This window comes from Eumetopias jubatus, unplaced genomic scaffold (genome assembly GCF_037043125.1).
Source record: "Eumetopias jubatus isolate StellerSeaLion01/CBP00866 unplaced genomic scaffold, mEumJub1_p1.0 scaffold_7, whole genome shotgun sequence".
NCBI lineage: Eukaryota > Metazoa > Chordata > Mammalia > Carnivora > Otariidae > Eumetopias > Eumetopias jubatus.
Genome location: NW_028274813.1, coordinates 114,291,688 through 114,316,901, shown reverse-complemented (window position 1 = coordinate 114,316,901; position 25,214 = coordinate 114,291,688). Strand labels below are relative to the sequence as shown.

The 25,214-nt window shown below is 52.4% G+C and overlaps 2 protein-coding genes across 6 annotated transcripts; one reads left to right on the top strand and one right to left on the bottom strand.

The window, feature by feature from the left end:
* On the bottom strand, window positions 1-19,678 carry SNX33 (sorting nexin 33). 5 transcript variants are annotated; one of them, XM_028100008.2, is made up of 4 exons: window positions 16,054-19,678; window positions 7,460-9,523; window positions 1,384-1,589; window positions 1-504 (listed from the first exon to the last, which is right to left on the bottom strand). In XM_028100008.2, exons 2-4 carry the CDS (start codon window positions 8,916-8,918, stop codon window positions 226-228), a joined length of 1,944 nt encoding a protein of 647 aa, XP_027955809.1. In that variant the 5' UTR covers window positions 8,919-9,523; window positions 16,054-19,678; the 3' UTR covers window positions 1-225. The 5 variants fall into 5 exon arrangements, 2 of the variants coding, with proteins under 2 accessions (XP_027955809.1, XP_027955810.1); XR_003608599.2 differs by lacking the exons at window positions 1-504; window positions 16,054-19,678 and adding exons at window positions 2,951-3,088; window positions 4,162-5,580 and having other exon boundaries at window positions 1,504-1,589; window positions 7,460-10,155; XR_003608600.2 differs by lacking the exons at window positions 1-504; window positions 16,054-19,678 and adding exons at window positions 2,951-3,078; window positions 4,162-5,580 and having other exon boundaries at window positions 1,504-1,589; window positions 7,460-10,155.
* On the top strand, window positions 16,347-17,510 carry IMP3 (IMP U3 small nucleolar ribonucleoprotein 3). Its single transcript, XM_028100010.2, has one exon. It carries the CDS (start codon window positions 16,425-16,427, stop codon window positions 16,977-16,979), a length of 555 nt encoding a protein of 184 aa, XP_027955811.1. The 5' UTR covers window positions 16,347-16,424; the 3' UTR covers window positions 16,980-17,510.
* Window positions 19,679-25,214: the final 5,536 nt, after the last annotated feature.

The window sequence follows — 25,214 nt, the reverse complement described above, 5'->3', positions numbered from 1 at the left end:
GTCTTCATTGCAAAAGGTTTATCAAGAAAATAAGAAAGAAAAAAGACTCAGGCAGCAGGAGCCAGGAGTGGCCATGACCTCCTGGGGAGGCCAGCAGTGGCACCTGTCAGTTCCCCCAACCCACTGGCCCACACCCTGGCCTAGGCAGAGGGAGTAGCCCCCCTGAGGATGTAAACATGGGTGGGAGACAGCACAACCTGGCTGGGGAGGGAGCCGGGGCTGGCATCACAGTGAGGCTGGCCATGAGCATGTGGGCCCAGGACTTCTGGGGCAGTGGGCAAGCCCACCCCCATCTTTCTTCCCCTTGGCCTTCCCTCTGTGCAATAGGAAGGATTCTGGGATGCACTGGGGCCCGAGCCTGCTCAGAATGTGAAGAGCCGTTGCTGGTGAATTCAAATATCTGGTAACTTCTGGGTGTCCTCTCCAGGAAGGTGCCACCAAGGTCCTGGGGTCAGTGGCTTGTCTCTGCACCTCGAGCCCAGGGAAAAGATGCTGCATGGTCCCCTAACCAAGGGGTAATGGAGGCTCAGCAGGTGAAGGGGAGTCAGGAGGGAGCTGGCCTGCAGCTCCTCCTGAGGGGACAAGGTGAGGCAGGGACAGGGAACATGGGAGGAAAAGCCCTCCCCTCTGTCACACAGGCCGAAGTCCCCACCAAGGGGGCACCAAATCACTTGGGAAAAGTAAGGGAGAGAAGATGGGGCGTTTTCACGTCTTCTCACCTTTGCCCATGCTATTTGTCTCTTCTGAATGTGCCCCCCACCCCTGGCCCCATCTCCTGTCTGGCAGGTCCTTGTCATTCTCCAAAACACTACTCAAATGTCACCTATTCTGTGGAGCCTTCCCTGACCAGCAGAATGAGTGGTTCTTTCTTTAAGCTTCCAGGAAGCCCGTATTTACCATCAGTCACCCTCCGGTGCCCTTGTCTGTTTCTGTGTCTGACCCCACCTCAACTGGGGACTCCCTGAGGGCAGGCATGTCGCAGCCCTGGGACCCAGCCAGCATCTGACATGGGGCCACAGCAGGTGCCTACTGAATGAACATGGGGGTGGTGGCCAGGTGAGCGAGCTCTGTAGATTCTAGGGGAAGCTAAGACCATGGCCTGACCTCAAGCGACTGACCCACAGCCCAGGCCTCGGCCTAGAAGATTCCTGACCCCAAATCTCACCCCTGCTGTACCCCTACCTCTAAGAGCTGGGGGTCTTCCCCAGGGGGACCCATGACTCCTCCAAAGCCCGCCCCAACCCTCCCAGCCACTACTGGTGCAGGTAAGTCTAGAGAGCAGAGCGCACTGCAGCGACCAGGCCCAGGCACAGGGTGGGGGCCGGGGACACATGATCAGAGGCTGTCATACATGCGCAGCGTCTTCTCCAGCTGCTGGCCTACCCGCTGGTAGAAGAGGATCTGCTGGCGCAGGTAGTTCTGCATCATGTGCTTGAAGTCGAGTTCGCGGCGCTGGTGGAAGTGGTTCATTTCGGCCTGCAGGGCGAAGCCCACCACGCGGCAGCGCCTACGAATGCCATCTGCCTCATCCTGCTCCATGCGGCCCTCGTCACTCATGCGTTGGCTCTCCTTCACCTTTGCGAAGGCGCCTGGCACGGGCACAGTGGAGGAGGACAAGGGAATTAGGGCTCTGGTCTCCCCCCTTTGCTCCCTATGCCCTCCACGAGTCCCCTCAGGGACAGCCACCTGGGTGTCTCCCCCAGGACCGCCCCCAAGCCCTCACCATTGGCACATCTTCCCTCCGAACCTGGGGCACTGTCAGCAGCCCACGGCACCCAGCCTGTTACAACGCTGCTGGCTGTATTGAGTTCCAGGACAGGGCTGTCCTTACCCAACACAGGCATCGATCGCCTCTCACACTGGCTCCTAATCGACTCGGACATCACCTCCTCCAGAAAGCCTTCCCTGCGCCCCCACGGCATCAGGTGCCTCCCAAAGTTCCCAGGGCTTCCATCAGCCACAGTTCTTACCACCCTGTGCTCACTCTGCCTGTCTCCCTCTGGTCTGTGAGCTCAATGTCTCCAGCACCCGGGGCCAGGCCTGGCCCCCAGGAGAGCTTGGTACATGTCTGCTGAGCTGATTCAATCTGTTCCTCACTGAACTACTACAACAGGCCCTTAAGGGGCTCCCACCTTGGGCCCAGTGTCTGAGAGGTTCTCCACAGTACCTGAAGAACAGCCAAGATGGACACCCAAAGCTCCAGACCTCTCCCAGCTCCCCTCTGCCTGCACACGAAGGTCCCTACCCGTTGGCCTAGCCGGGAGGCCCTCTGGGAGTTGGCCCCCGCACCCATTCCACACTGACCCCATGTTCATCAAACTCACCCTGCTCTTTCCTACCTCCACATCTCTCTGCCTGCTAGATCTTTCTGCATAATTTAAGGCCCCTGATCAGGCTCAGGCACCACCTCCACACCAGAGCCTCCCGCAGTGCCCCTAGGTGCAATGCCTCCCGACCCCTCTCCAGGGCGCTCCCCACCCCCATCACACTATTGACTCTAAAACAGCACCTCGAAGGCCACCTGGTATTTTCCTTTGTGTGTGTCTCCCCACAAATGGGCCCTGCCCCTCCTCACACCAGCCTAGAGGGACCAGAGGAGGCCCTGTAATAACCAGGTGACAGATGGGGGACAGGGGACAAACCTGGGCAGGGGACCCAATTTAGAAGAATCTGAATGAATCAGCAAGCAGTTGGTGAATGAATTTCAGTTCTGAATTAACAGGCACTTGACTAATTGTGCACTTGAACCGTGTGCACCGTGGGGCCAGTTGCCGGGAGGAGGAGGCAGTTTGCCCGTGCCTGGCCCTCACCCCTCGCAGGGCTGCAGGGAATCCACCGTGTGAAGCAGAGGAAGGGTGTAGGAAGGCTTAGTATGCAGGACAGCACCCGCCCGCCCCCGCCCCCGCCCCCGCCCCCGCCCCCGGGCACTTCAGAAGCATCCAATGCGTACCAACAGCACGCTGGGGGCCTCCAAGATGTGTTCTTTTGACTCTTCACTCAAGATGTCCAAGGCATTCAAGATCCTTTTTTCGGTCATTTACTCTACGTCAGGCCCAAGGCTCTACATGCTGGAAGTAACTACAGAGGCCTTTAGAAGGAGCAGCACCCGTATAAGCGGGCAAGTGCATGGCTAACTGGCTAACGGGGGCATCTGGGGCAGACAGACAGAAGTTTGGAGATCTCCAGGGCCACTCACACAGCACTCGAAAGAACTCCGCAGTCACCAGCTCCCAACCCACTCAGTCTTTCTGCCACCCTCCCTGAGCCGCCTCCTGCCTCCTATTCCATCCCAGCTGCCCCGGTGTGGGCAGCGGAAGAGGGCTCAGCCCAAGGCCCAGCACGGGGACCCAGTAAGACACTTCAGAGCGAAAGAGATTCTAGAGGCCAGCTGCCCACCCCCCACCTTGTACAGAGGAAACTGAGGCCCTGCTGGGGAGGACTTGCCTAGGGGCTCCCAGCCTCCTTCGTGCCCCATATAAGGGGGCCCAGCAGTACCCCTCCATGGCTGCGGGGGGTGGACACCACATCTCCTGCAGAGAGCCCATGCCAGGTCACCCAAGTCACCCCATCTGTGTGGGGACCCAGATAACAGACAAGGAACCTACTTGAAGACTAGATACTAACTAGCCTGGATTCCAGCTGCCTGAAAAAATCTGGGTGCAGTGAGGGTGGACCTGTATTCCACAGGGCTTTTCTGGCCTTCGAGGAAGGAAAGCCTCCTTTTATTGATGAGAAGACAGAGGCCCAAGTACTAGAAACGAATCTATTGAAATTGCTAGGTATCCACAGACAGGGAGGGGGCCGGGGCCGGGGGACAAAAACTGTGGGGGGGGGGGCAGGCGGAGGTCCTACCCTGCTCTCTGTCACCTCTCCACCCTGTGACTCAGATCTGGGGCTGCCCAGCTAACACTAACATACCCCAGAGACAGGCTGGGAGTCGGGGGTTCAGGCCCGTCCAGCATCCCCACTACATTCTGTGTAGGACTCAACCCTAGAGCTCAGGACCTAGGGGAGCCTCTTGCCCTGGCAGGTGTCCTATGGGCTGGATCCTAGGAACCAGGAAAGGGGGTGGAAGCTTCAGAGCCCCAGGGTCCCAGGCATACTCCTTAAGCTCCCGCCTCAATGCATCCTGTCCCCCACCTCTCCGAGGTAATTACTCACCCCCCTCAGGTCAGGGACAGGAGGTCTGAGTTCTAGTCCCAGCTGTGTCGCCTCCAGCAAGCCACTGCTCTTGCCTGGGCTGGAGGTCTCCCAGCTGTCAAACGGGACAGGCTGGACCAGGTCTGATGCTGCTGACAACTGTTCTCGGTGGCACAGTGATTTTGAGTTTCCAGATCTGAAAAATGGGGTAGCTGTGCCCGCCCTATAGCGTAGTTAAGGTTTAACTGAACTCATCTGTACAAAGCACTTAGGCTAGCACCCGACAGAGTCAGAGCTCAGGACACTGCGTGCAACCGTGTGCAGACTGCTTTTCAGTCACAGCAAGAACCAATCGGTGGTAGCTGGTAGCAAGAGGCTTCTCTTTGTTTACGGAACCCTAGGAGGGGAGGGTTTAGAAGCGGCCAGGTGATGACGGCCTGGAACCCAGAGGTTGGACCCACCCATCCCCCAGACAAGCACTAGGTCCTGCAGGGGACATGCTGCCTTGGCCAACCTGAGTCCCATGGCCACGTTCGCTCTGCAGTCCTGGGCCTGCTTCCAGCCCACCAAGCATGCAGCTGAGTTAGTGGTACTAGAGTACCCAGCCTCCCTCGTCCTTCCCCCTCTGGCTCATCTACCCACGCACCCATCCCTTGGGGAGCTCCTTCACCCCATCTGTCTGGCACAGGGGAAACAGCCTGGGCTGTGCAGTGACACCCCTGGGCCCCAATTCCTGCTCTGCGTATCATCCCACCTTGCTATGCCTCATCTGGAAAATGCAGGGGACCACAGTAACTTCCCTGCCCTGGCTGGCTCGCAGGGAGGGGCCCTGCACAGGTACTATTTCCCCTTGTCCCAGCGTAACTATGGCCGGGGCCCCCTTCACCCCCAGACTGCCCAGGGTTTAGATGGTTAGTAACATGGTTCCTCTTCTCTTAGAAGACCCCTGGACTGCGCTCCAGGGGCTGGGCCAGGGCGCAGAACTGGTGGGCTTCAACTCAGTGCCAAGCAGATTCCACGATCCATTTTACTAAAGGGGACACTGAGGGGAGAAAAACACCCTCACGGTCATCTCAGAAGCAATATCTGTCCAGACCCTGGCCTCCTGACCCCACCTAAGCCTCCTGTCTCCTTCCTTCCATGGCCTCTGCCACACGCTTCCCATCTTTCAGATGTCTGGGTGGACCAGACAGAATTCTGGAGACCTGAGACCCAACTTTCCTGCTCCTTTCTCTGAAAAAGGGTCCCAGCCACAGGGCCAGCATGGAACTCCTCCTCCCCCCCTCATCCCCCAAACCTGCCCAATTCCGTCTCAGCCAGATCCCAAGCCCCCCTCCCTAACTTGCCCGACCACAGTCCAGAAGGAGGAAGAGTAGGCCCAAATGGGTTGGTCCACTGTGGAGGGCTCCTCAGGGTGAGAGAAGGTGGGTGAGCCTCTGCCTAAGGTTGAAAGCAAGTAGAAAAACTCAGAAATGGCCTCTCTCAGCTCTGTGTCCCTGCCCCGGAGTCAGAAAGGCCAGTGTGGCTTCACCTCTTCCTGCTTTAGTGCAGTCTGGCAGCCCTGGCTGGGTAAGGGCTGCCTTCCTGCCTGCCCCCAGCTCTGCCCTGGGGGACTGACCGCAGCCACTGCCCACACAGAAACATGCTTGCCAAGGAGCTGGTTGAACCAGCTTTCCCAGGCCCGAGCGCAGCAGTGACCATGCCTCCACTTCCGCCCAGGGAGACACCTGCCCCACGGGGCCCTGGCCGGCCCCCTCTGCCACATCCCTGCCCCAGAGCTCAGAGATCCACTCTGAGGCATCACTCTGTTCTTGACCAGATCCTCCCCAGGAGTCTCCCCTCCTGAGAGCTCAGTGGCTCGACCCTCCCTTGTTTTCTAGATCAGGAAACTAAGGTCCAGAGAGGAGGAGGCACGTCCCAGGAATACCCAGCAAAGTGGGGACACAGCCAAAACGAGAACCCAGGGCTCGTGTCTCCTGCTGCTGAAAGGAGAGGAAAGGAGGCCAGGAATGTGAAGGTGAGGAAAAAGGGCAGGGAAAGGAAGGAGAATGAGAAAGTGAGGGGAGAAAGGAGCCTGGGAGATGGAGAAGTTCTAGAAGTCAATCTCCTGGTAAAGTAGAGCAGGGCTGGCTTACTCTCGACTCTCCGGGATACTGAGGCAGAGGGTGGTGTTTGCTGTCCCCCAGGCTCAGTCCAGAGGTCTGCCTCGGGGCCCCACCCAGAGGAAAACTCTGCACCAAGCCAGGCCTGACCTCAGGGCCTGGGGGCCAGGGAGCCAGCCCCACGCCCTGCAGACGTTCTTCCTGAGTTACCAAGCAGCCCCAGGGAGGACCACACCTCTCTCCTGACATCTGCCCTGCCTGTTGTCCCAGGACTCAGCCACCTGCCAGGTCAGCCCGACTCACTGCTCAGGAAAGAGAAACCAGGTTCAGGAAGGGGGAGTTGGATAGGCCATGTGGGTAGTGCCCTGAAGCCCTGTTGCTCCCCTGGACCAGCCTGGGTGCCCCTAGGTGACCTGGGATGAGTCACTTCCCTGGCAGTTCCTTGACGGCCCAACAGTAACAGACAGGGGCCCAGCCTGTCCCTGCCCCACGGAGGGGGGCCATGAGAACTGAAAACACAGCTGGGCTTGGGAACTGGCCAACATGGACGTGTCCTCGGGGAGGCGCAGGAGGCAGGGACAGTCTCAGCTGGGCCACGGACTCCCTGTGCAACCAGCCTTCTGTGGACACCAGCTTCTTCATCTGCAAAATGGGGACAGCGAGCCTCCCGCACACAGACAGGGAGCTCACAGATAGGGTATGTGGTGGGAAGAACAGGCTCTGAAGCCACAGGGGCAGGGAGTGGAGCTTGAGAGGAGTGGGAAGACAGGCCATGCTCTGTGCTCTTGTTATCTGTGTCCCTGTCCCCCACGAGCCTGTGGACTCCTCAAGGGCAAGGCCTGGGCCCCAGTCATCTCCGTGTTCCCAGACTCAGCCTGATACCTTGATCAGCCTGATACCTGATACCTAGGCTCAGCACAAAATGGGTAGATGAGCAAATGAGACAGAAACAGAAAAAAAGGAATGCACAAGCAAACAATTGGACAGCACAAGGTAAACAGCGAGCTCCATGAGGTCAGAGACCAGAGCTGTCTACGATAATATCCCTGCACCTAGACTAGCACCTGCCCCGTAGCAGGTGCTCGACACACTGTGGAATGAATGAATGAGACAGAAAGACTAGATGGCCTGCTCCATTCCCCTAGGCCATCCTCAGATCCCCAGTGCCCAGCAGAGCGCAGACTCAGCAGGGGTCTCCTGCCCACTCTGGCTCTTACCTTTCTGCAGGTGGATGATGTCGGGGAAGTTTGAGAGCAGGCCCTGGTAGAGAGACAGCGTGTCGAGCATCTGGAAGAGGTCGTTCTTGGGCTGCTCAGCGAACATCTCACCAACAGCTTCATAGGTACGGCCCGTGTGAGAAATGGCACTGTTGAGGGCCTCGGAGCTAAAGGGGGGGTCCATCTGGAAAGCATGACTGACGGCCTGGAAGGCATTGCCCAGCTTCTGGAACTCCTTGCGGAAGCCTCCCACATGCTTGCGCACCAGCTCGGACGCTACGGTGCTGAGCTGCAGGACGCTGTCGTCCATCTTCTTGCTGAAGGCCTTGAAGGTGTCCACACGGTCCTCCACATCCTGCAGGTCCTGGTGCTCCGTGGGGATCTGGAAGGTGAGCAGGAAGCTGGCACCCACCATCTCATCCTTCTCTGCCCTGCGTTTGCCCATCTTCCACTGCTTGTCATCCAGGCAGCTGAGGAAATGCTGGAAGCCCTCATACTGGGACAGCACGGGGTGGCTGGTCATGTGGTCCATCCAGAGGATGAGCCGACGCTTCCGCTTCTCAATAAAGTCTTCCTCAAAGCGACCTGTGGCCTGCTTCTCTGGCAGGTGGGGCACCGAGATGACAGTGAACTTGTGCAGCAGGCGGTTATAGAGCCAGTCAAAGTGTTTGTAGCGCCGGTAGACTGGCGAGCCAGCATGGGTAGGTGTGAGCTTGTAGGAGATGTAGCTTTTGATGCCCTTGAATTTGGTCTGTTTGGTGGGGTCCTCCACTGAACAGGCAAACGGGTGGGGGTTGGCCTTCCACTGGGGGCCACGAGGGCCCATTTCGATGGAGTACGTCTCAGCGATCTTGGCCATCATGGGCACATCACCCAGGATAAAGGCCTCCACTCCGGAGCGCACAAAGCACGAGAAACGGTTGAGGTTGCGCCCCACCACACTGCCACGCTTGGCAGATGCCAGGCTGTCCTGCCGCTCCAGGGCTGGCTTGGGCCGAAAGGCCATGTGCTGGCTGGGGTAGGCACCAGGGTAGGAGAGGTTGAGAGGAGGGTGCCCGTTGGTGCCCAGCCCACCAGCCCGAGGCTCCTCCACCACTGTGCATCCGTCGTCCCAGTCATCCCAGTCGTCGTCATCATCCTCCTCGAAGCTGCCCTGGGGTGAGAGGAAGCCACTGCCCCCACCACTCCTGGAAGGGCTGGCCACGTCATACGAGCTCACCTGGGTGCCCAGAGAGCCTGCGCTGCTGGAGTAGTCGGCATGGTTGGCGCTGGGACCAGACCGGATGATCTCCACGTAAGAGGCAGGGAAGAGCCCCGTCTCACCTCGGCTGTTCTGGCCCTGCAGCCAGCCATCCAGCGAGGTCTCACTGAAGATGACCAGGTCCTCATCCTGACGGATGCTGATCTCCTCCTTGTTCTCGCTGCGGAAGTCATAGAGGGCTCGGCCTTTCAGCGCCATGGCTGGGCCAGTTGTAGAGAGAGATGAGACAGGGTCCCGCCCAGAACTGAGAATGCACTAGTAGCTCAAGGCCTGTCACAGCAACTCAAGTCTCTCAGCCCCTAAACTGGGGTCTCAGCACCCACAGATGCTATCCAGCCTCCCACTACTCAAAGCAATGTCCGCGGCCCATTAACTGCCCTATTATTATTAGGTCTCCAGCACACTGCTGTGAGCAGGGAGGGATCATGTCCATAATCTGCCTCCCTTCCCCTGGCAGCCCCAGAACGGGCAGTCTCTCCTTCCTTCCCCTCCCAGAAGAAAAGTCAAGTGACTTGGAGAAATCAGCTCTGAAAGAGCAAGAATTTGTTTGACACTTTCCACTGGAACAATGTTCTGAAATGGAAGAGAATCACTCAGAAACCACCGTTCCAGAAATCCAGGCAGCTCTGGCTCCCAGCTCCTTCTGGCTTCCCTCACATTCCTCTGCAGATCTGCTCCTTCCTCCTCCTCCTGGGCCAGTGGGTTTTCAAATATCCAGAAAATCCAAGAGGGGCATGGAGAAAAGCAGCAGCCTCTTGAATCCAGGCCAAGGGTGGATGTGTCCGGCTTCCCAGCCAGCCAGGCTGGGGAAAACAAGGACTGAGGCTTACACAACAGGCCGCCAACTCCGTCGACCCCGGCGGCCCAGCCGGTCTGGCCCGGCCCCCAGCCCCCGGGCCCCCAAGCCCTCAGCCGGCTCAGGAGGCTTCTCCCCGCCTCCCGAGTGGCCAGCCCCCACCCTAGGGAAGGAGGGGGCGCGACGAGGCGCTCTGGCGACTTCTGGCCACTAGCAGAGTGGCCTCTTTTGTTTGCCTAGCTCCTCAGCAGTTTCTGAGCCTGAAGCTAACCCTGACCTGAGTCCAAGGACCCCATCCAAAGGTAACCCCCGCGGTCCCCGGTCCCGGCGCGCAGGTCGTACAGACCCCCAGCCCTGGCGTGCACGCACACACTCAACAGGAGTTTGGAGAGTGCGCTCCGGCGAGCAGATGGCGCGCCCGACCGGCTGGCGGTCAGTCGTCCGCTCGGCCCCACGGTGTCCGGCCGGTGGGTGGCGGGCTGTGCGCCCAGCCCGCCTCCTCGTCCAGCACTCGCAGCCCCTCCGCGCCGCCAGCGAGAAGCTAGCTCCAAAACAACAGAAAAAAGGGATTCCGGGAGGTGGCGTCCGGAGAAAGGAGGGAAGAGCCGAGGGGGAGGTGAGGGGTGGGGAGAGGGAGGGAGGGAGGAAAACCAGGCTGGGGAATTGGGCAAACTCCACAGCACTTCCGTGCGTCTTGTCTGGGCAGGGACTGCCCGGCTCCGCCCTCCCGAGGCCTGGGGCCCCGCAGCCCGGGCCCCCGCCTACTCCTCGCCGCTTTCCTTCTGGCGCTCCCGGATGGGCTTGAGGGAAGGCACCGGGACCCTCCAGGACCCCCCGCCCGTCCGCCCTCGCGGGGAGACACCTCTTACCCGAGGGGCTTGAGCGCCTCCACCGCCTTGCCTCCTGGCTTCTGTCACCCTCCTGCCTTTCCCATGACGCAAGTGGAGGAAAACTCCGAAAGTTTGCAAAGTGAGGGCTTGTGAGGAGGGCGCCAGAGCCGAGACCCGGGGCAGGGGGTTTAAGAAGGGTGCTGGGAGAGCCGCAGACAGCCGCTTCCCATTCCCATACCCCTCCACCCCCACTCCGGCGAGACTGGATGAAACTGGGCCGTGGCGCAGCCTGGGGATTGTTCTCCGGAGGGGGCCCCCAGTGCCAGCAGCGCCCTCTGGAAAGAAGCCTGTGAGGCCTGGGATACTGGCCGCTGCAGGTCCTGGTACCTTAGCCGGACAGGGCCAGAAGCACCCCTGCCCTGGGACACTTCCTTCAGAGGGAAAGACAAGACCCTACATATGTAGCAACAGGGAACAAAGCTTAGGCACGACCCGGTGCCGCCTGGGGGACTAGATTTTAATCGGCCTGCGGTCAGTGGCAAGGAGAGAGGGGTGGTCTGCGTAGGCTTGCACAAACAGGCAAGGGGGATCTGACCCTTGGTCAGCCCATCCGGGACACTATGGGCACCGACTGCCAGGCACTGTGCCGGGCACTGGGGATTACATCACAACAGGCAGTAGGTGTTGTACCCTCTTGGGTTTATAGTCCACCATCTTGTCCTTAATTCATCTATCATACTGTGTCTGTCTCACTCATTCAATCATGCAATCAGGGAAACATTAACTGAGTAATCATTTTGTTATCAGGCCCCCTGGGCTACAAAGATAAATAAGACATTGTCCTAACCTTCCAGAAGCTCAGATATGTCAGAAGTAGACCGGTAACTCCCTACCCAGTGTCACCAGGGCCATGAAATGTGCATGGAAGGGCACCTATCTATCCCATGGGTGGAGCAAGGATCAAGGCAGGCTTCCAGGAGGAGGAGGGGCCTAAGGTGGGACCAAGACTTTAGCGGGACTCCTCTTCTGGCTATGCCCTGGAGCCTTGCCTACCCCTTCTAGCTAGAACTTCCTTCCTCATTCTGACTCTTCCTACTTGCTGCAGACTAATTGGCCCAAAGTAGATCTGCTAAAGGTGGGCACCTTTGATGTTTTGAGGGGTGTAGGGTGCAGGCCTCTAGCTCCAAAACCCAATTTCATCGGTGCAGTGAGTAGCTCCAATTCCCTATACAGGGCTGGCATATGACCTGAATAAAGGTTTATATACAAACCCCAGAAGGCCAGGTATTATTTTTTTTTTAATTTTTATTTGTCACTGTAGTTGACGTATAATATTACATTAGTTTTGGGTGTACAACATAGTGATTCAACAATTATATACATTACTGAATGCTTACGGTGGTAAGTGTAGTTACCAGCCCAGGGATTAAATTGCACAGAGAAATAAAACTCGTCAGGCACACCTAAATTTTTGCATCAACAGCGCAAGGCAGTCTGAGCTGCTCCTTAGGAAGCCCAGTTATCAGGTTAGTTCAGAACCTGGAAACCCCATGATAGGAAGAGATGGTGTGACAAGACTTTCAGCCAAAAAGCCTTGAGATCTTGTCGCCCACAACAGGGCCAGCCCTTGATTCTAAGGATTCGGGCCATCCTACTCTTGCTACAACCAGAGCTGGAGTATGTTTCCTCCAGCTACTTTTGGGACACCCCTTCTCTGGGATCTCTCTTCAGTTCACATAGCCTCTCTCCAAGCTGAGCCTAACAACAGCAACCACTTCATTAGTACCACACACTGCGATAAACATTTTACCTTTATTGGCTCCCTTAATAAAATCGATGGGATTTCTGCTCACCCAAGCAGGATCCTAGTCCAGCCACCACCCTATCGCTTTTAGTTGGTTCCCAAACACCTCAGACACAGTCATAGACCAAGCATCTTAGACTTACTCCCACATCTGTTCTGGGTGGGTTTTTCTAACTCTCAGGGGCCACCCTATTTCCAGGTTCTTGGGGAAAATTCTCTTGAGCCTCACAGAGATTTCCATCCAGTACTGGTATCTTCCATTCCCTCCCTTTCAGTGACCCTCTTCAAGCCTAGGGATAACACAGCACCCCCCCCCCCCCGCCAGCAAGGTGCTAGTCTCAGAAAACTGCACTAACCTTTGTGGTTTCCCTACACCCTGCCCAGTCCTTTGAGACAAAGTCCCTTTATTCAATTCTCCTCACATTATTCCAACTGGAGTGTGTTCTCTCTTTCCTGCTGGGACCCCGACTCATGCTCGACAAATAGCATCCATTCCCCATCCAAGCACCCAACTTTCCTCCTTTAGGAAAAGAGTCAGCAAGGGAGAACTGCAGCCAGTGGTTTTCAGGCTGACCCCCCTGGTGGCAGTGTGGGTACACTGGACTACACTGTAACAATGCACACAAGAGGACAAGAGCCTGAGATAGTGCAAGGGTACCGGGCTAGGGAGAAGTAAATCTGGGAGTTTATGCAAGTAGAATGGACTGGAATGGCATCCAACAAGCTGTGGGTATTGAAGAAAGAGTCAACCCACATCTTTAAAAAATAGATTCTCCACTCTACTTCCCCCACCAGCTACTGTCCCATTTCTCTGCAAGCATGAGCAAAATTCCTCAAAATAGCCATCTATACTAGCTGCCTACAATTTCTTTTCTCCCTTTCTCTTCTTAAACCCCTCTAGCCAGTCTTTCACAGGCAGATTCCACTGAAACTATTCTTATCAAGGTCAAAGTCATCAATGATCTAACGGTTATTCTCAGTTCCCCTCTTACTCCCCTCTTACTCCAACTCTCTGTAGCATTTGACCGGGTTGATACACTTTCTTCACTTGCATTGGGGAGACCATACATACTCTCCGGGTTTCCCTTCTACCTCACTGGTTCATCCTCCTCTCTCCAATAATTCTTAATACTAGAGTGAATACAGAAAGCAGTCCTCTTGTCTTTTCTATCATATTCACTCCTTTGATGACCTTGTCCAGGCTCACAGCTTGATACATCATCTATCTGCCAATAACATCTCAATTTTTTAATCTCCAGCCTAGGCCTTTCTCTAGAATTCCAGACTCAAAAGTCTTTCACCTTAGGACACCTGGGTGGCTCAGTCAGTTGAGCGTCTGCCTTCGGCTCAGGTCATGATCTCGGGGTCCTGGGATCGAGTCCCGCATCGGGCTCCTTGCTCAGCGGGAAGCCTGCTTCTCCCTCTGCCTGCAGCTCCCCCTGCTTGTGCTCTCTCTCTGACAAATAAATAAATAAAATCTTAAAAAAAAAAAAAGTCTTTCACCTTGACATCTCCCCTGGGATGTCTAACAGACCCCTCCAACCCAGCATGTCCCAAACAATATCAGGTATTGCACCCCAAACCTGTTCTACTTGGCAGACTTCCCCATCTCAAGTGATGAGTAGTTTCTTTCACTTGCTCAGGAGAAAAACTGGAGCCGTCCTTGACTCTCCTCATCATCCTCGGATTCCTTTCACATCAGATTCTCACTACTGCTCTCCTGGTCCCAGCCACCATCTTTCTCCCCCAGATCACTGCAATAGCTTCCTAATGATCTGTTTCCATCCTTGCCTCCTGACAATCTGTTCTCAACATGGCGGTCGGAGTGATCCATTTGAAACATAAGTTAGTTGTCAATCCTCTGCTCAAAACCATTCAGTGTCCTCATCTCACAAACATAAAAACCAAAGTCCTTACTTACTCTAAGGCCTATGAGCCTGTCATCTGAACCCTCTTTCCTCCCCTCCTAGCCCACTGCTCCTTGGAGGATGGCTGTTACTCTTCTTCTGGAATGCCAGGCGCATTCCTGTCTTAAGGCATTTGCAGACTGTCTCCTCTTCCTGAAATACTCTTCCCCTAGATATCCATATGGCTAAATCCCTATAAAATATCACCTTCTCAATAAGACCTACTCTGACATGCCCTATTTAAAATTACAGCCCTTCCTCACCCCAAGTTCTCCTATATCCTGCTCAGTTTTGTTTCATAATGCTTATCACTTGCTAACACATGTAGTTTAGCTTTTACTATGTTTATTGTCTGGGGAGAAGGAAGTTAACCAAGAGTCCTACTGCAGACATGTGGAGCAAGGGCTGCGGATGGGAGTGAGGGTGGGGGACTATGAAGGGCGAGGATACAGTGCAAACGGGGAGAAGATATTTGTTCCATATATAACTGGTTGAGCATCCATTCCCCATCCAAGCACCCAACTTTCCTCCTTTAGGAAATTACAAATACAAATACAAAAGATATTTGTATCCATAATACATAAAGAACATCTTCAAATCAATTAGAAAAAAAGAAAAAAAAGCAAACTGAATTAGTTTTCTATTGCAGCTATTACAAGTTACCGCAACCTTGGTGGCTTAAAGCAACCCAGTTTTATTCTTTTACAGAAATCCAAACTGGATCTCACTGGCCTAAAATTAAAGTGTCAGCAGGGCTGTGTTTCTTCTGGAAGATCTAAGGAAAAATTTGTTTCGTTGCCTTTCCAGCTTCTAGAGGCTGCCCACAGTCCCCTGCTCTTGAATCCCTTTCATCTTCAAAGCCTGCTGTCACGTCAGACTTCTGCTTTAATCATCCTATCTCCTGACTCTTCTGCCTCCCTCTTTCACTTATAAGGACCCTTATGATAACATGGGACCCACCCAGGTAATTGAGAATATTCTCACCATCTAAAAATCTTTCATTTAACCACATCTGTAAAATCAGTGTGTATACAAATTACCTGGGGACCTTGTTAAATGCAGACTCTGATTCTGTCGGTCAGGAATGGGCCTAAAATACTGCATTTCCAACAAGCTCTTTGCTGGTCCACTGGCTCCACTTTGAGTGAGAAGGTTCTCAATGCATTTAGAGATGCATGTGTAATGATAAAACTATTTTTTTCTTTTTAAGCGAAAAGGAAAAATAAACACAAAACTCAGAATAGATACCATTACCTCTGGCTGGAGGAGTGGCTGGAGTAAGTAGATGAAATGGTCCTGGTGACATTTTCTTAAACTGGCTGTTCGGTTCATAAGTATTCATTATACTTTGTAACTTACGTATATTACATATATTATTTTCCACATATCAAGTATTATACTTAAAAGGACAATGAAAACCATACAAAAATAAGGCAAAATGATCAGCGAAGAAGCTAGGTGGCGTCAAAGGCCTGGCCAAATAAAGTGGTTAGTCTATATAACTTACAGATATAACTAGCCTAACAGCGTTTAATTTATTAAACTCAGTACTGGCTGACCAGAAGTCCACCCAGTCGGGCTAATTTATATGAGCTCAACTAAGGAGTTAAGTTTCGTATTTAATATCCAAATTTCTCAGACTTGCTGGGTTTTATGAACCGCCTAGCATTCCTGCTAACAATACAGATTTCCAGGAGGCTCCCATGTAGATCTCGATTCTGTGCGTGTAAGGAAGCAGACGGGAAATCAGTGTTTTATAGGTTCGCCGGCGTCCAGCCCCACTAAACAAGGACCACTCGCCCGCGTGGTGAAGGGCCTCGCGGTAGCGAGCGACCGGGACTACCCGGTCAGCCCCCCGCCGGCTGGCTCCGGAAAGCTCCCCACCAGGTGGGAGGAACCCGACGAGAGATTAGCACGGTAAACCCCATCAAACAAGCACGGACGACGGTCACCCGTCTTCCCCAGGATTGTCCTCAGCTTCTCTGAGCAGACTCACCTGGAAGTCCCTAAAAGACGTAAGTCTGAATGAGAGGAAACGGCTACCGCACTAGGGGATATACTTTTGGTAACTGAAGACCTCGCGAAAATTTAAAACAAAAACACCTCCCAGTGTCATCTCCCCGCCCGCCGCCCCACCTCCAGCCTTTCTCCGCTACTTCTTCCCGGTTCCTCCAGCCAACGCGAAAGGAAACGCGAGACGTGGGGCGTGGTTCCACCCTGACCAATGGAAATCGAGGGCGTGGCCCTGAGCCCTTCTCTCATTGGCCCAGGGTTCCCCGGCCCGATCTTCGCGCTCGGAGGCGGAAGTCGCCCAGCCGCTTGTACGCCCTCCTAGCCTGGGGTTTTGCTGCCCCGGGAGCCACCATCATGGTGCGGAAGCTTAAGTTCCACGAGCAGAAGCTGCTGAAGCAGGTGGATTTCCTGAACTGGGAGGTCACTGACCACAACCTGCACGAGCTGCGCGTGTTGCGGCGTTATCGGCTGCAGCGGCGGGAGGACTACACGCGCTACAACCAGCTGAGCCGGGCCGTGCGCGAGCTGGCGCGGCGCCTGCGCGATCTACCCGAGCGCGACCCGTTTCGCGTGCGCGCCTCGGCCGCATTGCTGAACAAGTTGTACGCTCTCGGCCTGGTGCCCACGCGCGGCTCGCTCGAGCTCTGCGACTTCGTCACGGCCTCGTCCTTCTGCCGCCGCCGACTGCCCACCGTGCTCCTGAAGCTGCGTATGGCGCAGCACCTCCAGGCCGCCGTGGCCTTCGTGGAGCAGGGCCACGTGCGCGTGGGCCCCGACGTGGTCACCGACCCCGCCTTCCTTGTCACGCGCAGCATGGAGGACTTCGTCACCTGGGTTGACTCGTCCAAGATCAAGCGCCACGTGCTGGAGTACAATGAGGAGCGCGATGACTTCGATCTGGAGGCCTAGCGGGTCGTCCCAGCCACGGATGTATTTCATAGATGCGAAAGCTGAGACCTGGTGTTTGAGATTCTGAGAGGGCGCTCTCCCCAGAGTGTGTCAGCCAGGCGTTGGTTCTTAAGAACTTGGCCCCTCAGCCGCAGGTCACGCAAAGGGTACGGCCGTTTTCCATGAACTTTTGTTGGTCCTGGGACTATGGATAATTAAATGACTGATTTAAGAGACACTGGGAAGCAGTTTTGTGCTGCACTACGGAATTGTTAGATTATGTGCCTGAAACATTGTAGTGTGAAGGAACTTTGCTCCCCACCCCTTCCCCTTAGCTTTCCCTTTATTATCTTATAGCAGGATGGTTTGGTTCAGTCTATTTAATTCGAATACTTGCTCTGGTTTTGTGATTACGCTAGGTACAGACGATGGAGAATTTTGGTCTCAAGTTTTCATAAAATGGGTGAGACTGTAGTGCTGTGGCTGCCCTCCCATGCCTAAAGGAAGACTTCCTAATGCCAATAAATGGTCCAGCTGCTTTGTATGTGCAAATTTTTGTCTGTCTGGTTTTCTAATATAGGTTCACATCTGGGCTCCTTGGCCCAAGAACCCAGTAGAAAAGAATAGGGTCAGGAGCGACCTGCCTGTGGGTGAGGCCTGCCACAGGGGGGCATGTGGAGGTTGCAGGATGTTGTACAGGGCTGGGCAAATTAGTCAGTTTACCAATCCCTTCCTCCGAATGAGTGTTTTGGCAGAGCTCTTCCCCACAGGACTTCCTGTTGACATTCCAGCCCCAGGAAATACCATATTAGAGGGCTGAAGTGTTTGCTGTTTGCTTGCCTAAGGAAATAATCACCCTGTAGTTTGGCCATCTAGCGGCTGGAAGGGGCCCAGGAGGTTCCTGGAAACATGTTCGTGGTAGGGAATTGGGAGAAGAGGGAGACTACCTTTTTTTACACAAAGAGAAAAAGTAGGATGCCAAGACCAATGGATTGGCTTTTACAGTGTGCCTTCTCCATTACCCCAGGTGAAAGGCAGCATGTGGTAGAGAAACAAGGGAAGGGGACACTGGATGGTAATAGCAAACGCCTCTACTATGTGTCAGGCACAGTTGTAAGTGCATTACATGCATTAATCTGTTTAATCCTCCCAACAATGCTAAGAAGTGGGGAATCCAGTTATTCTCTGCTCTTCAGATGAGGGAACTGAGGCAGAGATGGAGCAAACTGCCCAAGATTGCATAGCCAATAAGCGGAGGAGCTGGTATCATGCTCCCTTTAAGAGACTGTCAGCATTGGCACAGCCAGCCCTTGAGATATGTAGGGCTCTAGAGAGAATCCCTGAATTTGAGTTTCTAAGCCAGCAGAAAAGCAGCACCGAGTAATGGCATTGGTCCCCAGCAAGATGCTATATAAAGGTTTGAGCAAGGAGCAGGCTTTGAGCTTCCAAGGCTTAACACTCACTGAGACCCTACCTGTGTTAGGCTGCCATTTGCTCTTCCCAACAGCCCTGCAAGGTAGGTGGTGTTATCCCTGTCTTTTCAGTTTGGAAAATAACTGAAACAAGAACTTTGTCCAAGGTTGAGGTTCAAGTCCAGGCTTATGTGACTCTAAAGGCCATGTTCTTTTCAATGCTGTTCCTTTAGAAGTGGAAGGAGAGAAAATCCTACTCCTCAGCTCTGGTGGCTGGGCACATTCTCTGCCCATTTGAGGAATGTCCTCAGGGCTCCCAGGATTGGGGATTTCATGGAGAAGTTGGTGCTCTAAAAGCCACCTCTGGCCCCTACCCAGATCCCACAGGGCAAGGCAGGTAGATTGGCCCCTTGGAGTAGTTGGAGCCTGCATCGACAGACCAAACATACAACTTCAAAGTTCTCTTGAAGGAAACTGGGTTTAGGAACTTGGGAGTAAATCCAAGATTCCTTAGAAAAGTCTTTTTTTCTTTGGGAGTAAGGTATGAAAGAAACAACTTACCAAAAGTTATTTAAAAACTGGGGCGCCTCGGTGGCTCAGTCGGTTAAGTGACAGCCTTTGGCTCAGGTCATGATTCTGGGATCGAGCCCCACATCTGGCTCCTTGCTCAGTGGGGGGTCTGCTTCTCTCTCCCTCTGTCTCCCCTACCACTCACTCTCGCTGTCTCTTGTGTGAACGCTCTGCACTCTGAAAATCTTTAAAAAAAACTTTTAAAAACTTAAAAAACAAAAACAAAACCTATGCAAGATTCAGAAGGCAAGTTCTAGAACCAGACTATGTGCTCTGAATCAGGACTTCTAGGCTTAACTAGCTGTGTAATATTGACCATTTTTCTTAGCCTCTTATGTGCCTCCATTTTCTATATTACAAGTACGTAGTAATACAGGGTAGGGGAAAAGAATGGGGAACTATTGCTCAACAGGTACAGAATTTCCATTTGGGGTGAGAAAAAAATTTTGGAAATAGATTATGGTAATGGTTGTACAATGTTGTAAATGTAATTAACACCACTGAGTTGTGCACTTAAAAATGGCTAAAATGGGGGTGCCTGGGTGGCTCAGTCGGCTGGGCATCTGCCTTTGGCTCAGGTAATGATCCCAGAGTCCTGGGATCAAGTCCCACGTTGGGCTCCCTGTCCGGGGAGAGTCTGCTCCTCCCTCTCCCTCTCCTGCTCCCCCTGCTTGTGCTCGTGCTCTCTGTCTCTCAAATAAATAGATAAAATCTTAAAAATAAATTATTTTTTTAAATAGCTAAAATTGCAAATTTTATGTTACACATATTTTTTTTTAAGATTTTATTTATGTATTTAACAGAGAGAGACACAGCGAGAGAGGGAGCACAGCAGGGGGAGTGGGAGAGGGAGAAGCAGGCCTCCCGCCAAGCAGGGATCCCGATGTGGGGCTCGATCCCAGGACCCTGGGATCACGACCCGAGCCAAAGGCAGACGCCCAATGACTTAGTCACCCAGGCGCCCCTGTTACACATATTTTATCACAATTTTTTTTAAGTTTTATTTAGTGATTTAAGTAATCTCTACACCTAGCATGGAGCTCAAACTCACAACTCTGAGATCAAGAGTCGCACACCCTACTGACAGCTGGCCAGGTGCCCCCACAATTTTTAAAAAGTGAAAAAAATGGGGGTGGGTAATAATAGTACTGACATTAAAAATTAAGAAAAGGATTAAATGGTTTAATTCCTACAAAGTGCTTAGAGGAGCTCCCGGCATGTGTTAAAACCTTAAAGCTTAGCTCCTCCTTCCCCTCCCTCCTCAGGCCACAAAAGAAAGTCAGGGAGCTAGACATGTAACAACAAAAAAGCCTAATAACGAAGAAAATGTATATACACAGTGGCAGGAGAGAAAATTGGTGCGACCTCTCAGAGCAATTTTACAATGTGTATCAAGAACCTTAGGGGCGCCTGGATGGCTTAGTCATTTGAGTGTCTGCCTTCCACTCAGGTCATGATCTCAGTGTCCTGGGATTGAGCCCCACATCAGGCTCTCTGCTCAGCAGGAGTCTGCTTCTCCCTCTCACTCTCCCTCTGTGCTCTCCCCGTGCACCCTCTCAAATAAATAAAAATAAAAATAAAAGAATCTTAAAAACATACATTATATATGGGGCACCTGGATGGCTCAGTCAGGTCATGATTCCAGCATCCTGAGATGGAGCCCTGTGTCGTGCTCTCTGCTCATCAGGGAGTCTGCTTGTCCCTCTAACCCCTCCTGTTCATGCTCTCTCTCTCTCTCAAATAAATAAAATCTTTAAAAAAAAAATACATTGGGGTGCCTGGGTGGCTCAGTCGTTAAGCGTCTGCCTTTGGCTCAGGTCATGATCCCGGGGTCCTAGGATCGAGTCCTGCATCGGGCTCCTTGCTCGCTGAGGAGCCTGCTTCTCCCTCTCCCACTCCTGCTTGTGTTCCCTCTCTCTCTGTCTCTCTCTCTGTCAAATAAATGGATAAAATCTTAAAAAAAAAATACATTTATATACCCTCTGACATAGAAATGTCACGTTCAAGAGTTTAGCATAATTATTGGTCTTTGCAGAAAATTAACTACAGGGATCTTCATCACAGTATTTCTAATACAGAATAATAGGGAAAAATTGAAAATGTGTCCCAAGTGGACTGGTTAAATTATTGGATAGTCTTATGAGGAAACACAACCATTAAAAATTGTAGGGGCGCCTGGGTGGCGCTGTCGGTTAAGTGTCAGACTCGGTTTCGGCTCAGGTCATGATCTCAGGGTTGTGAGATGGAGCCCTGAGTGGAGCTCCACACTCAGTGGGGAGTCTGAGATTCTCTCCCGCTCTCTCTCCCTTTCTCTCCCTCTAGCCCTGCCCCGCCTCACGCACATGTGTGCACACACACACACACTCTCTCAAATAAATCTTTAAAAAATAATATTATTATAGCAAGATAGCCCATCCCCTCCAGGTTTCTGACTCAAGTCTGGAGTGGGCCTGAGGTGCTGCTGGTCACATTTTGAGAAGCACGAGGCTTGTGCCTAGTCCAGTGCTTGGCATACAGCAAGCACTGGGACAATGTGAGATCATCTCCCAACAGCTGAGGGGGGCAGAGGCTGGACTGGCTGCACGCAAGCATGGGCAGAAAGCAAGAGAAGCAGGGGCCGGCTCTGCTGATGACTTAAAGCGCGACTTGGGGCATATCCTCCCGGGCTGGACCTCACTCCCTCTCCTGTCTGTAATAGGAGGAGCCTGAACCAGGTGGCCCCTAGTTTCTGCTCTGAAAGTTTTTGATTTGGAGGAGAGGATATGAAACAGTGCAGTCAACATTTAAAAAGAGGCAGAGAAAAAATTAGAGGCTCTGTCTGGCCCAGTAATCCCCAGTCCTGACTCAAGTTGAAAGCTGTGCTAGCTTCAAGACAAATCTGAGAATGGGCCCCCACTGTCTGGCCCTGGGGAAGTTTCCAGGGGATATCTTCCCCCCACCACCACCATCCAGGGCTGGGACTCTTCCCAGCCTGGGAGGTGAGAGGGCAACGTGGAGATGAACCAAGTCACCCATTCAGGTCACCAGCTGAAAATCAGGAGCAAAACAAGACCCCCTTAAAATACACAGCACGCAATGTCTCATGGGCTAAAGATAAGGAACTTTGGACTCACTAGGGCCTGGATTAAAATCATGGCCCATCACCTTCTGACTGTACTGTGACCTGGGCAAGCACTTTTATCTACAGGGAAGAGACTCTTGGGCTCACCTAATTAGAAATTGACATACTTATGATTAAGTAAATCAGAAGGGAAAGGTTATCTTATAACAAGAAGTTATGTACTGGGGCGCCTGGGTAGCTCAGTCGTTAAGCGTCTGTCTTCAGCTCACGTCATGGTCCCAGGGTCCTGGGATCGAGCCCCGCATCAGGCTCCCTGCTCCGCGGGAAGCCTGCTTCTCCCTCTCCCACTCCCCCTGCTTGTGTTCCCTCTCTCGCTGTGTCTCTCTCTGTCGAATAAATAAATAAAATCTTAAAAAAAAACAAAATAAGAAGTTATGTACTAACAAAACAAGATTTTTGAGGATTTACTCTGTGCCAGGTACTATCCTAATCACCTTACCTGGATTATGTCACTTAACTATAACCATCTTGGGAGGTAGGTGCTATTATTAGCCACATGGGGGAGGAAACTGAGGCATATGTAGGTGAAATAAGTCACATAGGCCACAGAGCCAGCCAGTAGGTGAGTCTGGATTTGGACTCATGCCATCCAGCTCCAGAACACAAGACCTGAACCACTCTGACATGCTTCCTCTCACCCAGAGCTGGGCCTTAGGGAACTTGTGGGAGTGGGGGAGAAGGGGTTTGGCCCCCTGAGCTTTAGGGTCTCCTGTGCCTGCAGTTTCTGCACCCTGGCTCACACAACACCTGTTAATACATGACTTTGCCACCCTCTCATGTCAGAGTCTCCCTCCTCCCACAACTGGCTGAAGAAAGCCTCTCTTACATGGTCACCAAGTGGGCGGTGAGAAGCACTGGTCCTCAAGATGGCTTAGATGGTACAGGGCCTAGGCCTTAAATCATATCAAATTACATGGGGAGAAAGCTGTTCCCTTTTCAATTCTCTTTCAGTTTCAGTAACCTCAGGGGAAGGTCTTGGCTGTATAACTCTTGCTACCTCCTCCCCCACTTTGAGAACAGTAAGCTCTCTCAGTTTTTTTTCTGGATATATCCCAAAGGCAGCCCTCCTGCCACAACTTGAGTGCAAGCCCCGCTCACTGGCCTCCTGATCACCACGGGGACTTCAGTCCTCCATTGAGTAGCCAGGATGAGCTCTTTCAAGCTCAAATTTCGTTATCTCATAACTTTAAAAACCTCCATCTGCAATGCAGATAAAATCCAAACTCCTGGCTATGGCCTACAGGCTTCTGCATCCCACCTGCCTCTGTGACCTCATCTCCCCAGTGCCTCCCCTTCCTCCTATGCCTCCTGTCCACCTCCTCACACAAAGCCTCTCTAGAAATGCATTCAATCTCCCTGTCCTCAGGGATGGCTCCTTTCCATTATTCAGGTCTTGACGCAAATGTCACCTCCTGAGAAGAGTTCCCTGAATACTGACCCCAGCAGCCCCACCCACTCCCTCTCAACCCAGCCACCTGAGCTCCTTAACACTGGTCTGCACCCACCTATAGCACCTATCTCTTGGCTTTCTCTACCACACAACAAGGCTGTAAGGTCCTGGAGGGTGGGGACTAGGTCAGTCTTGGTCATTTTGGTATTTCCTGTGCTTGGCTCAGTACCTAACCAACAGAAGACATTAAACACATATCTGTTAATTGACCGATGACAGAGTGATACTCGGGGGTCCTCCTGAGAGCCTCTTCTTTTGGAAATGGCTGGCAACCTTCCTGCTCTTGAGGTCCTCTTTTTTAGGTTGGGATTCTCCCACCAGTGGGCACTTACCAGATGATTTTAGGGGGTGCACAGATTCCACCTTAAATAACATTGAATCATGGAGAAAGGGGAACTTCCCTCTTCCGTTCTCTTTGAATTTTCCTGATTATACAAGAGAAAAATTCTGTTAGTGTTACTCCTTATCACTTCTCTAACACTTGCTAATCTCAGATTCTTACAAAGTCCTCAGTTTCACAGTTTTCTGCACATGCTGATATTTAGCTAGATTATAACATTATACTATTTTCACTGTGTATATATTTTATAGATACTTTGTTAAAGTGGGAAGTGATTTAAGGTAATGCTATGGCGTACCTCTTTTAAATAAATGTATTTAGGGTTTTTTTAAATAGCAAATTGATTTAAAGACTTCAAACACAGGTGTATGTGTCTGTGGCCAGTATTGTGAAGGTGGGGTGCCACTGGTGATAGTTGGGGGACCTCTCACTGTTCCAGGCAGAGCAGGCCCTTCTGGAACACAGACTGGCTCCAAATGAGCCCCTGGACCAAGTGCCATTTAGTTTGTTCAGTGATATGAGAAGTTTTCAGCTGAGTATGAATGAACTTTTTCCCTGGACCTCAGTGCATGAATTTGGGGGACCTCTTTGTCAATCTCAGTCTATTTTGCTTTAATGTGTAGGGCCTCTGTTCTTTTCTGTGCAGTTCTGACCACTTGGTATGACCACCATGGTCATGAGTAGAGAATGGTGGATCCAGAACACAAAATACTTAAAGCCTGATGTCAAAGTTCCCTAGTGAAGTCAGGCCCTGGCCTTTTCTTTGTCCGTCATATAAACCAGGCAAACATGAGCTGTTATTTGTGGATGCACCAAATAAATAACCTAGTGCACAGCTTTGCTCAGCCCAACTATTGAAAGACAGAACTCGGCTACATAAATTCTGAGGTCCAAAAAATTGGGTCTTCCAGGGCCCTAAACACCCTTTACCCTGTGTCAGTCGGATCTCCTGTTCTTTTTAGTCCAAATGGATGGTGTTAGGTATTTAAAATATGCAGCAAGTATACATCTTGGCATTCCCTGGACTCAAAATGTGCCAGCTTTGTGTATTTTCTGTAGTATACTAATATCCAATTTCTAAGTCAAACATTCAGCAAATTCAAATGTTTGGCTTGAAAGCTGTGTGACTTTGGCCAAGTACTTACCCTCTCTGAGCTTCAGTCTACTTCCTTGTGTTATTTGAAGATTAAAGGAGATAATGCATGTGAAGCAGTGTCTGGCATTCAATAAATGGCTGTCATATTTTTAGTTTGCATCTCATCAGGCCCCTCCGTCGAAGAGGCTGCACTCTAATTTGATTAGCTCTCCAAACTAAATCTCGGCTGCTTCCCCTCGACCCCTTGCAGTTATTCAGTCATTTCTT

Excerpts from the sequence above, each read along its gene's own strand:
- IMP3 (XM_028100010.2), top strand. The coding sequence starts at position 16,425 with ATGGTGCGGAAGCTTAAGTTCCACGAGCAGAAGCTGCTGAAGCAGGTG.
- SNX33 (XM_028100008.2), bottom strand. The coding sequence starts at position 8,918 with ATGGCGCTGAAAGGCCGAGCCCTCTATGACTTCCGCAGCGAGAACAAG. Across the intron at positions 1,590-7,459 it reads CATCATCCACCTGCAGAAAG|GCGCCTTCGCAAAGGTGAAG; the intron begins GTAAGAGCCAGA and ends TGCCCGTGCCAG. Across the intron at positions 505-1,383 it reads AGATCCTCTTCTACCAGCGG|GGGACCATGCAGCATCTTTT; the intron begins GTAGGCCAGCAG and ends CCCCTTGGTTAG.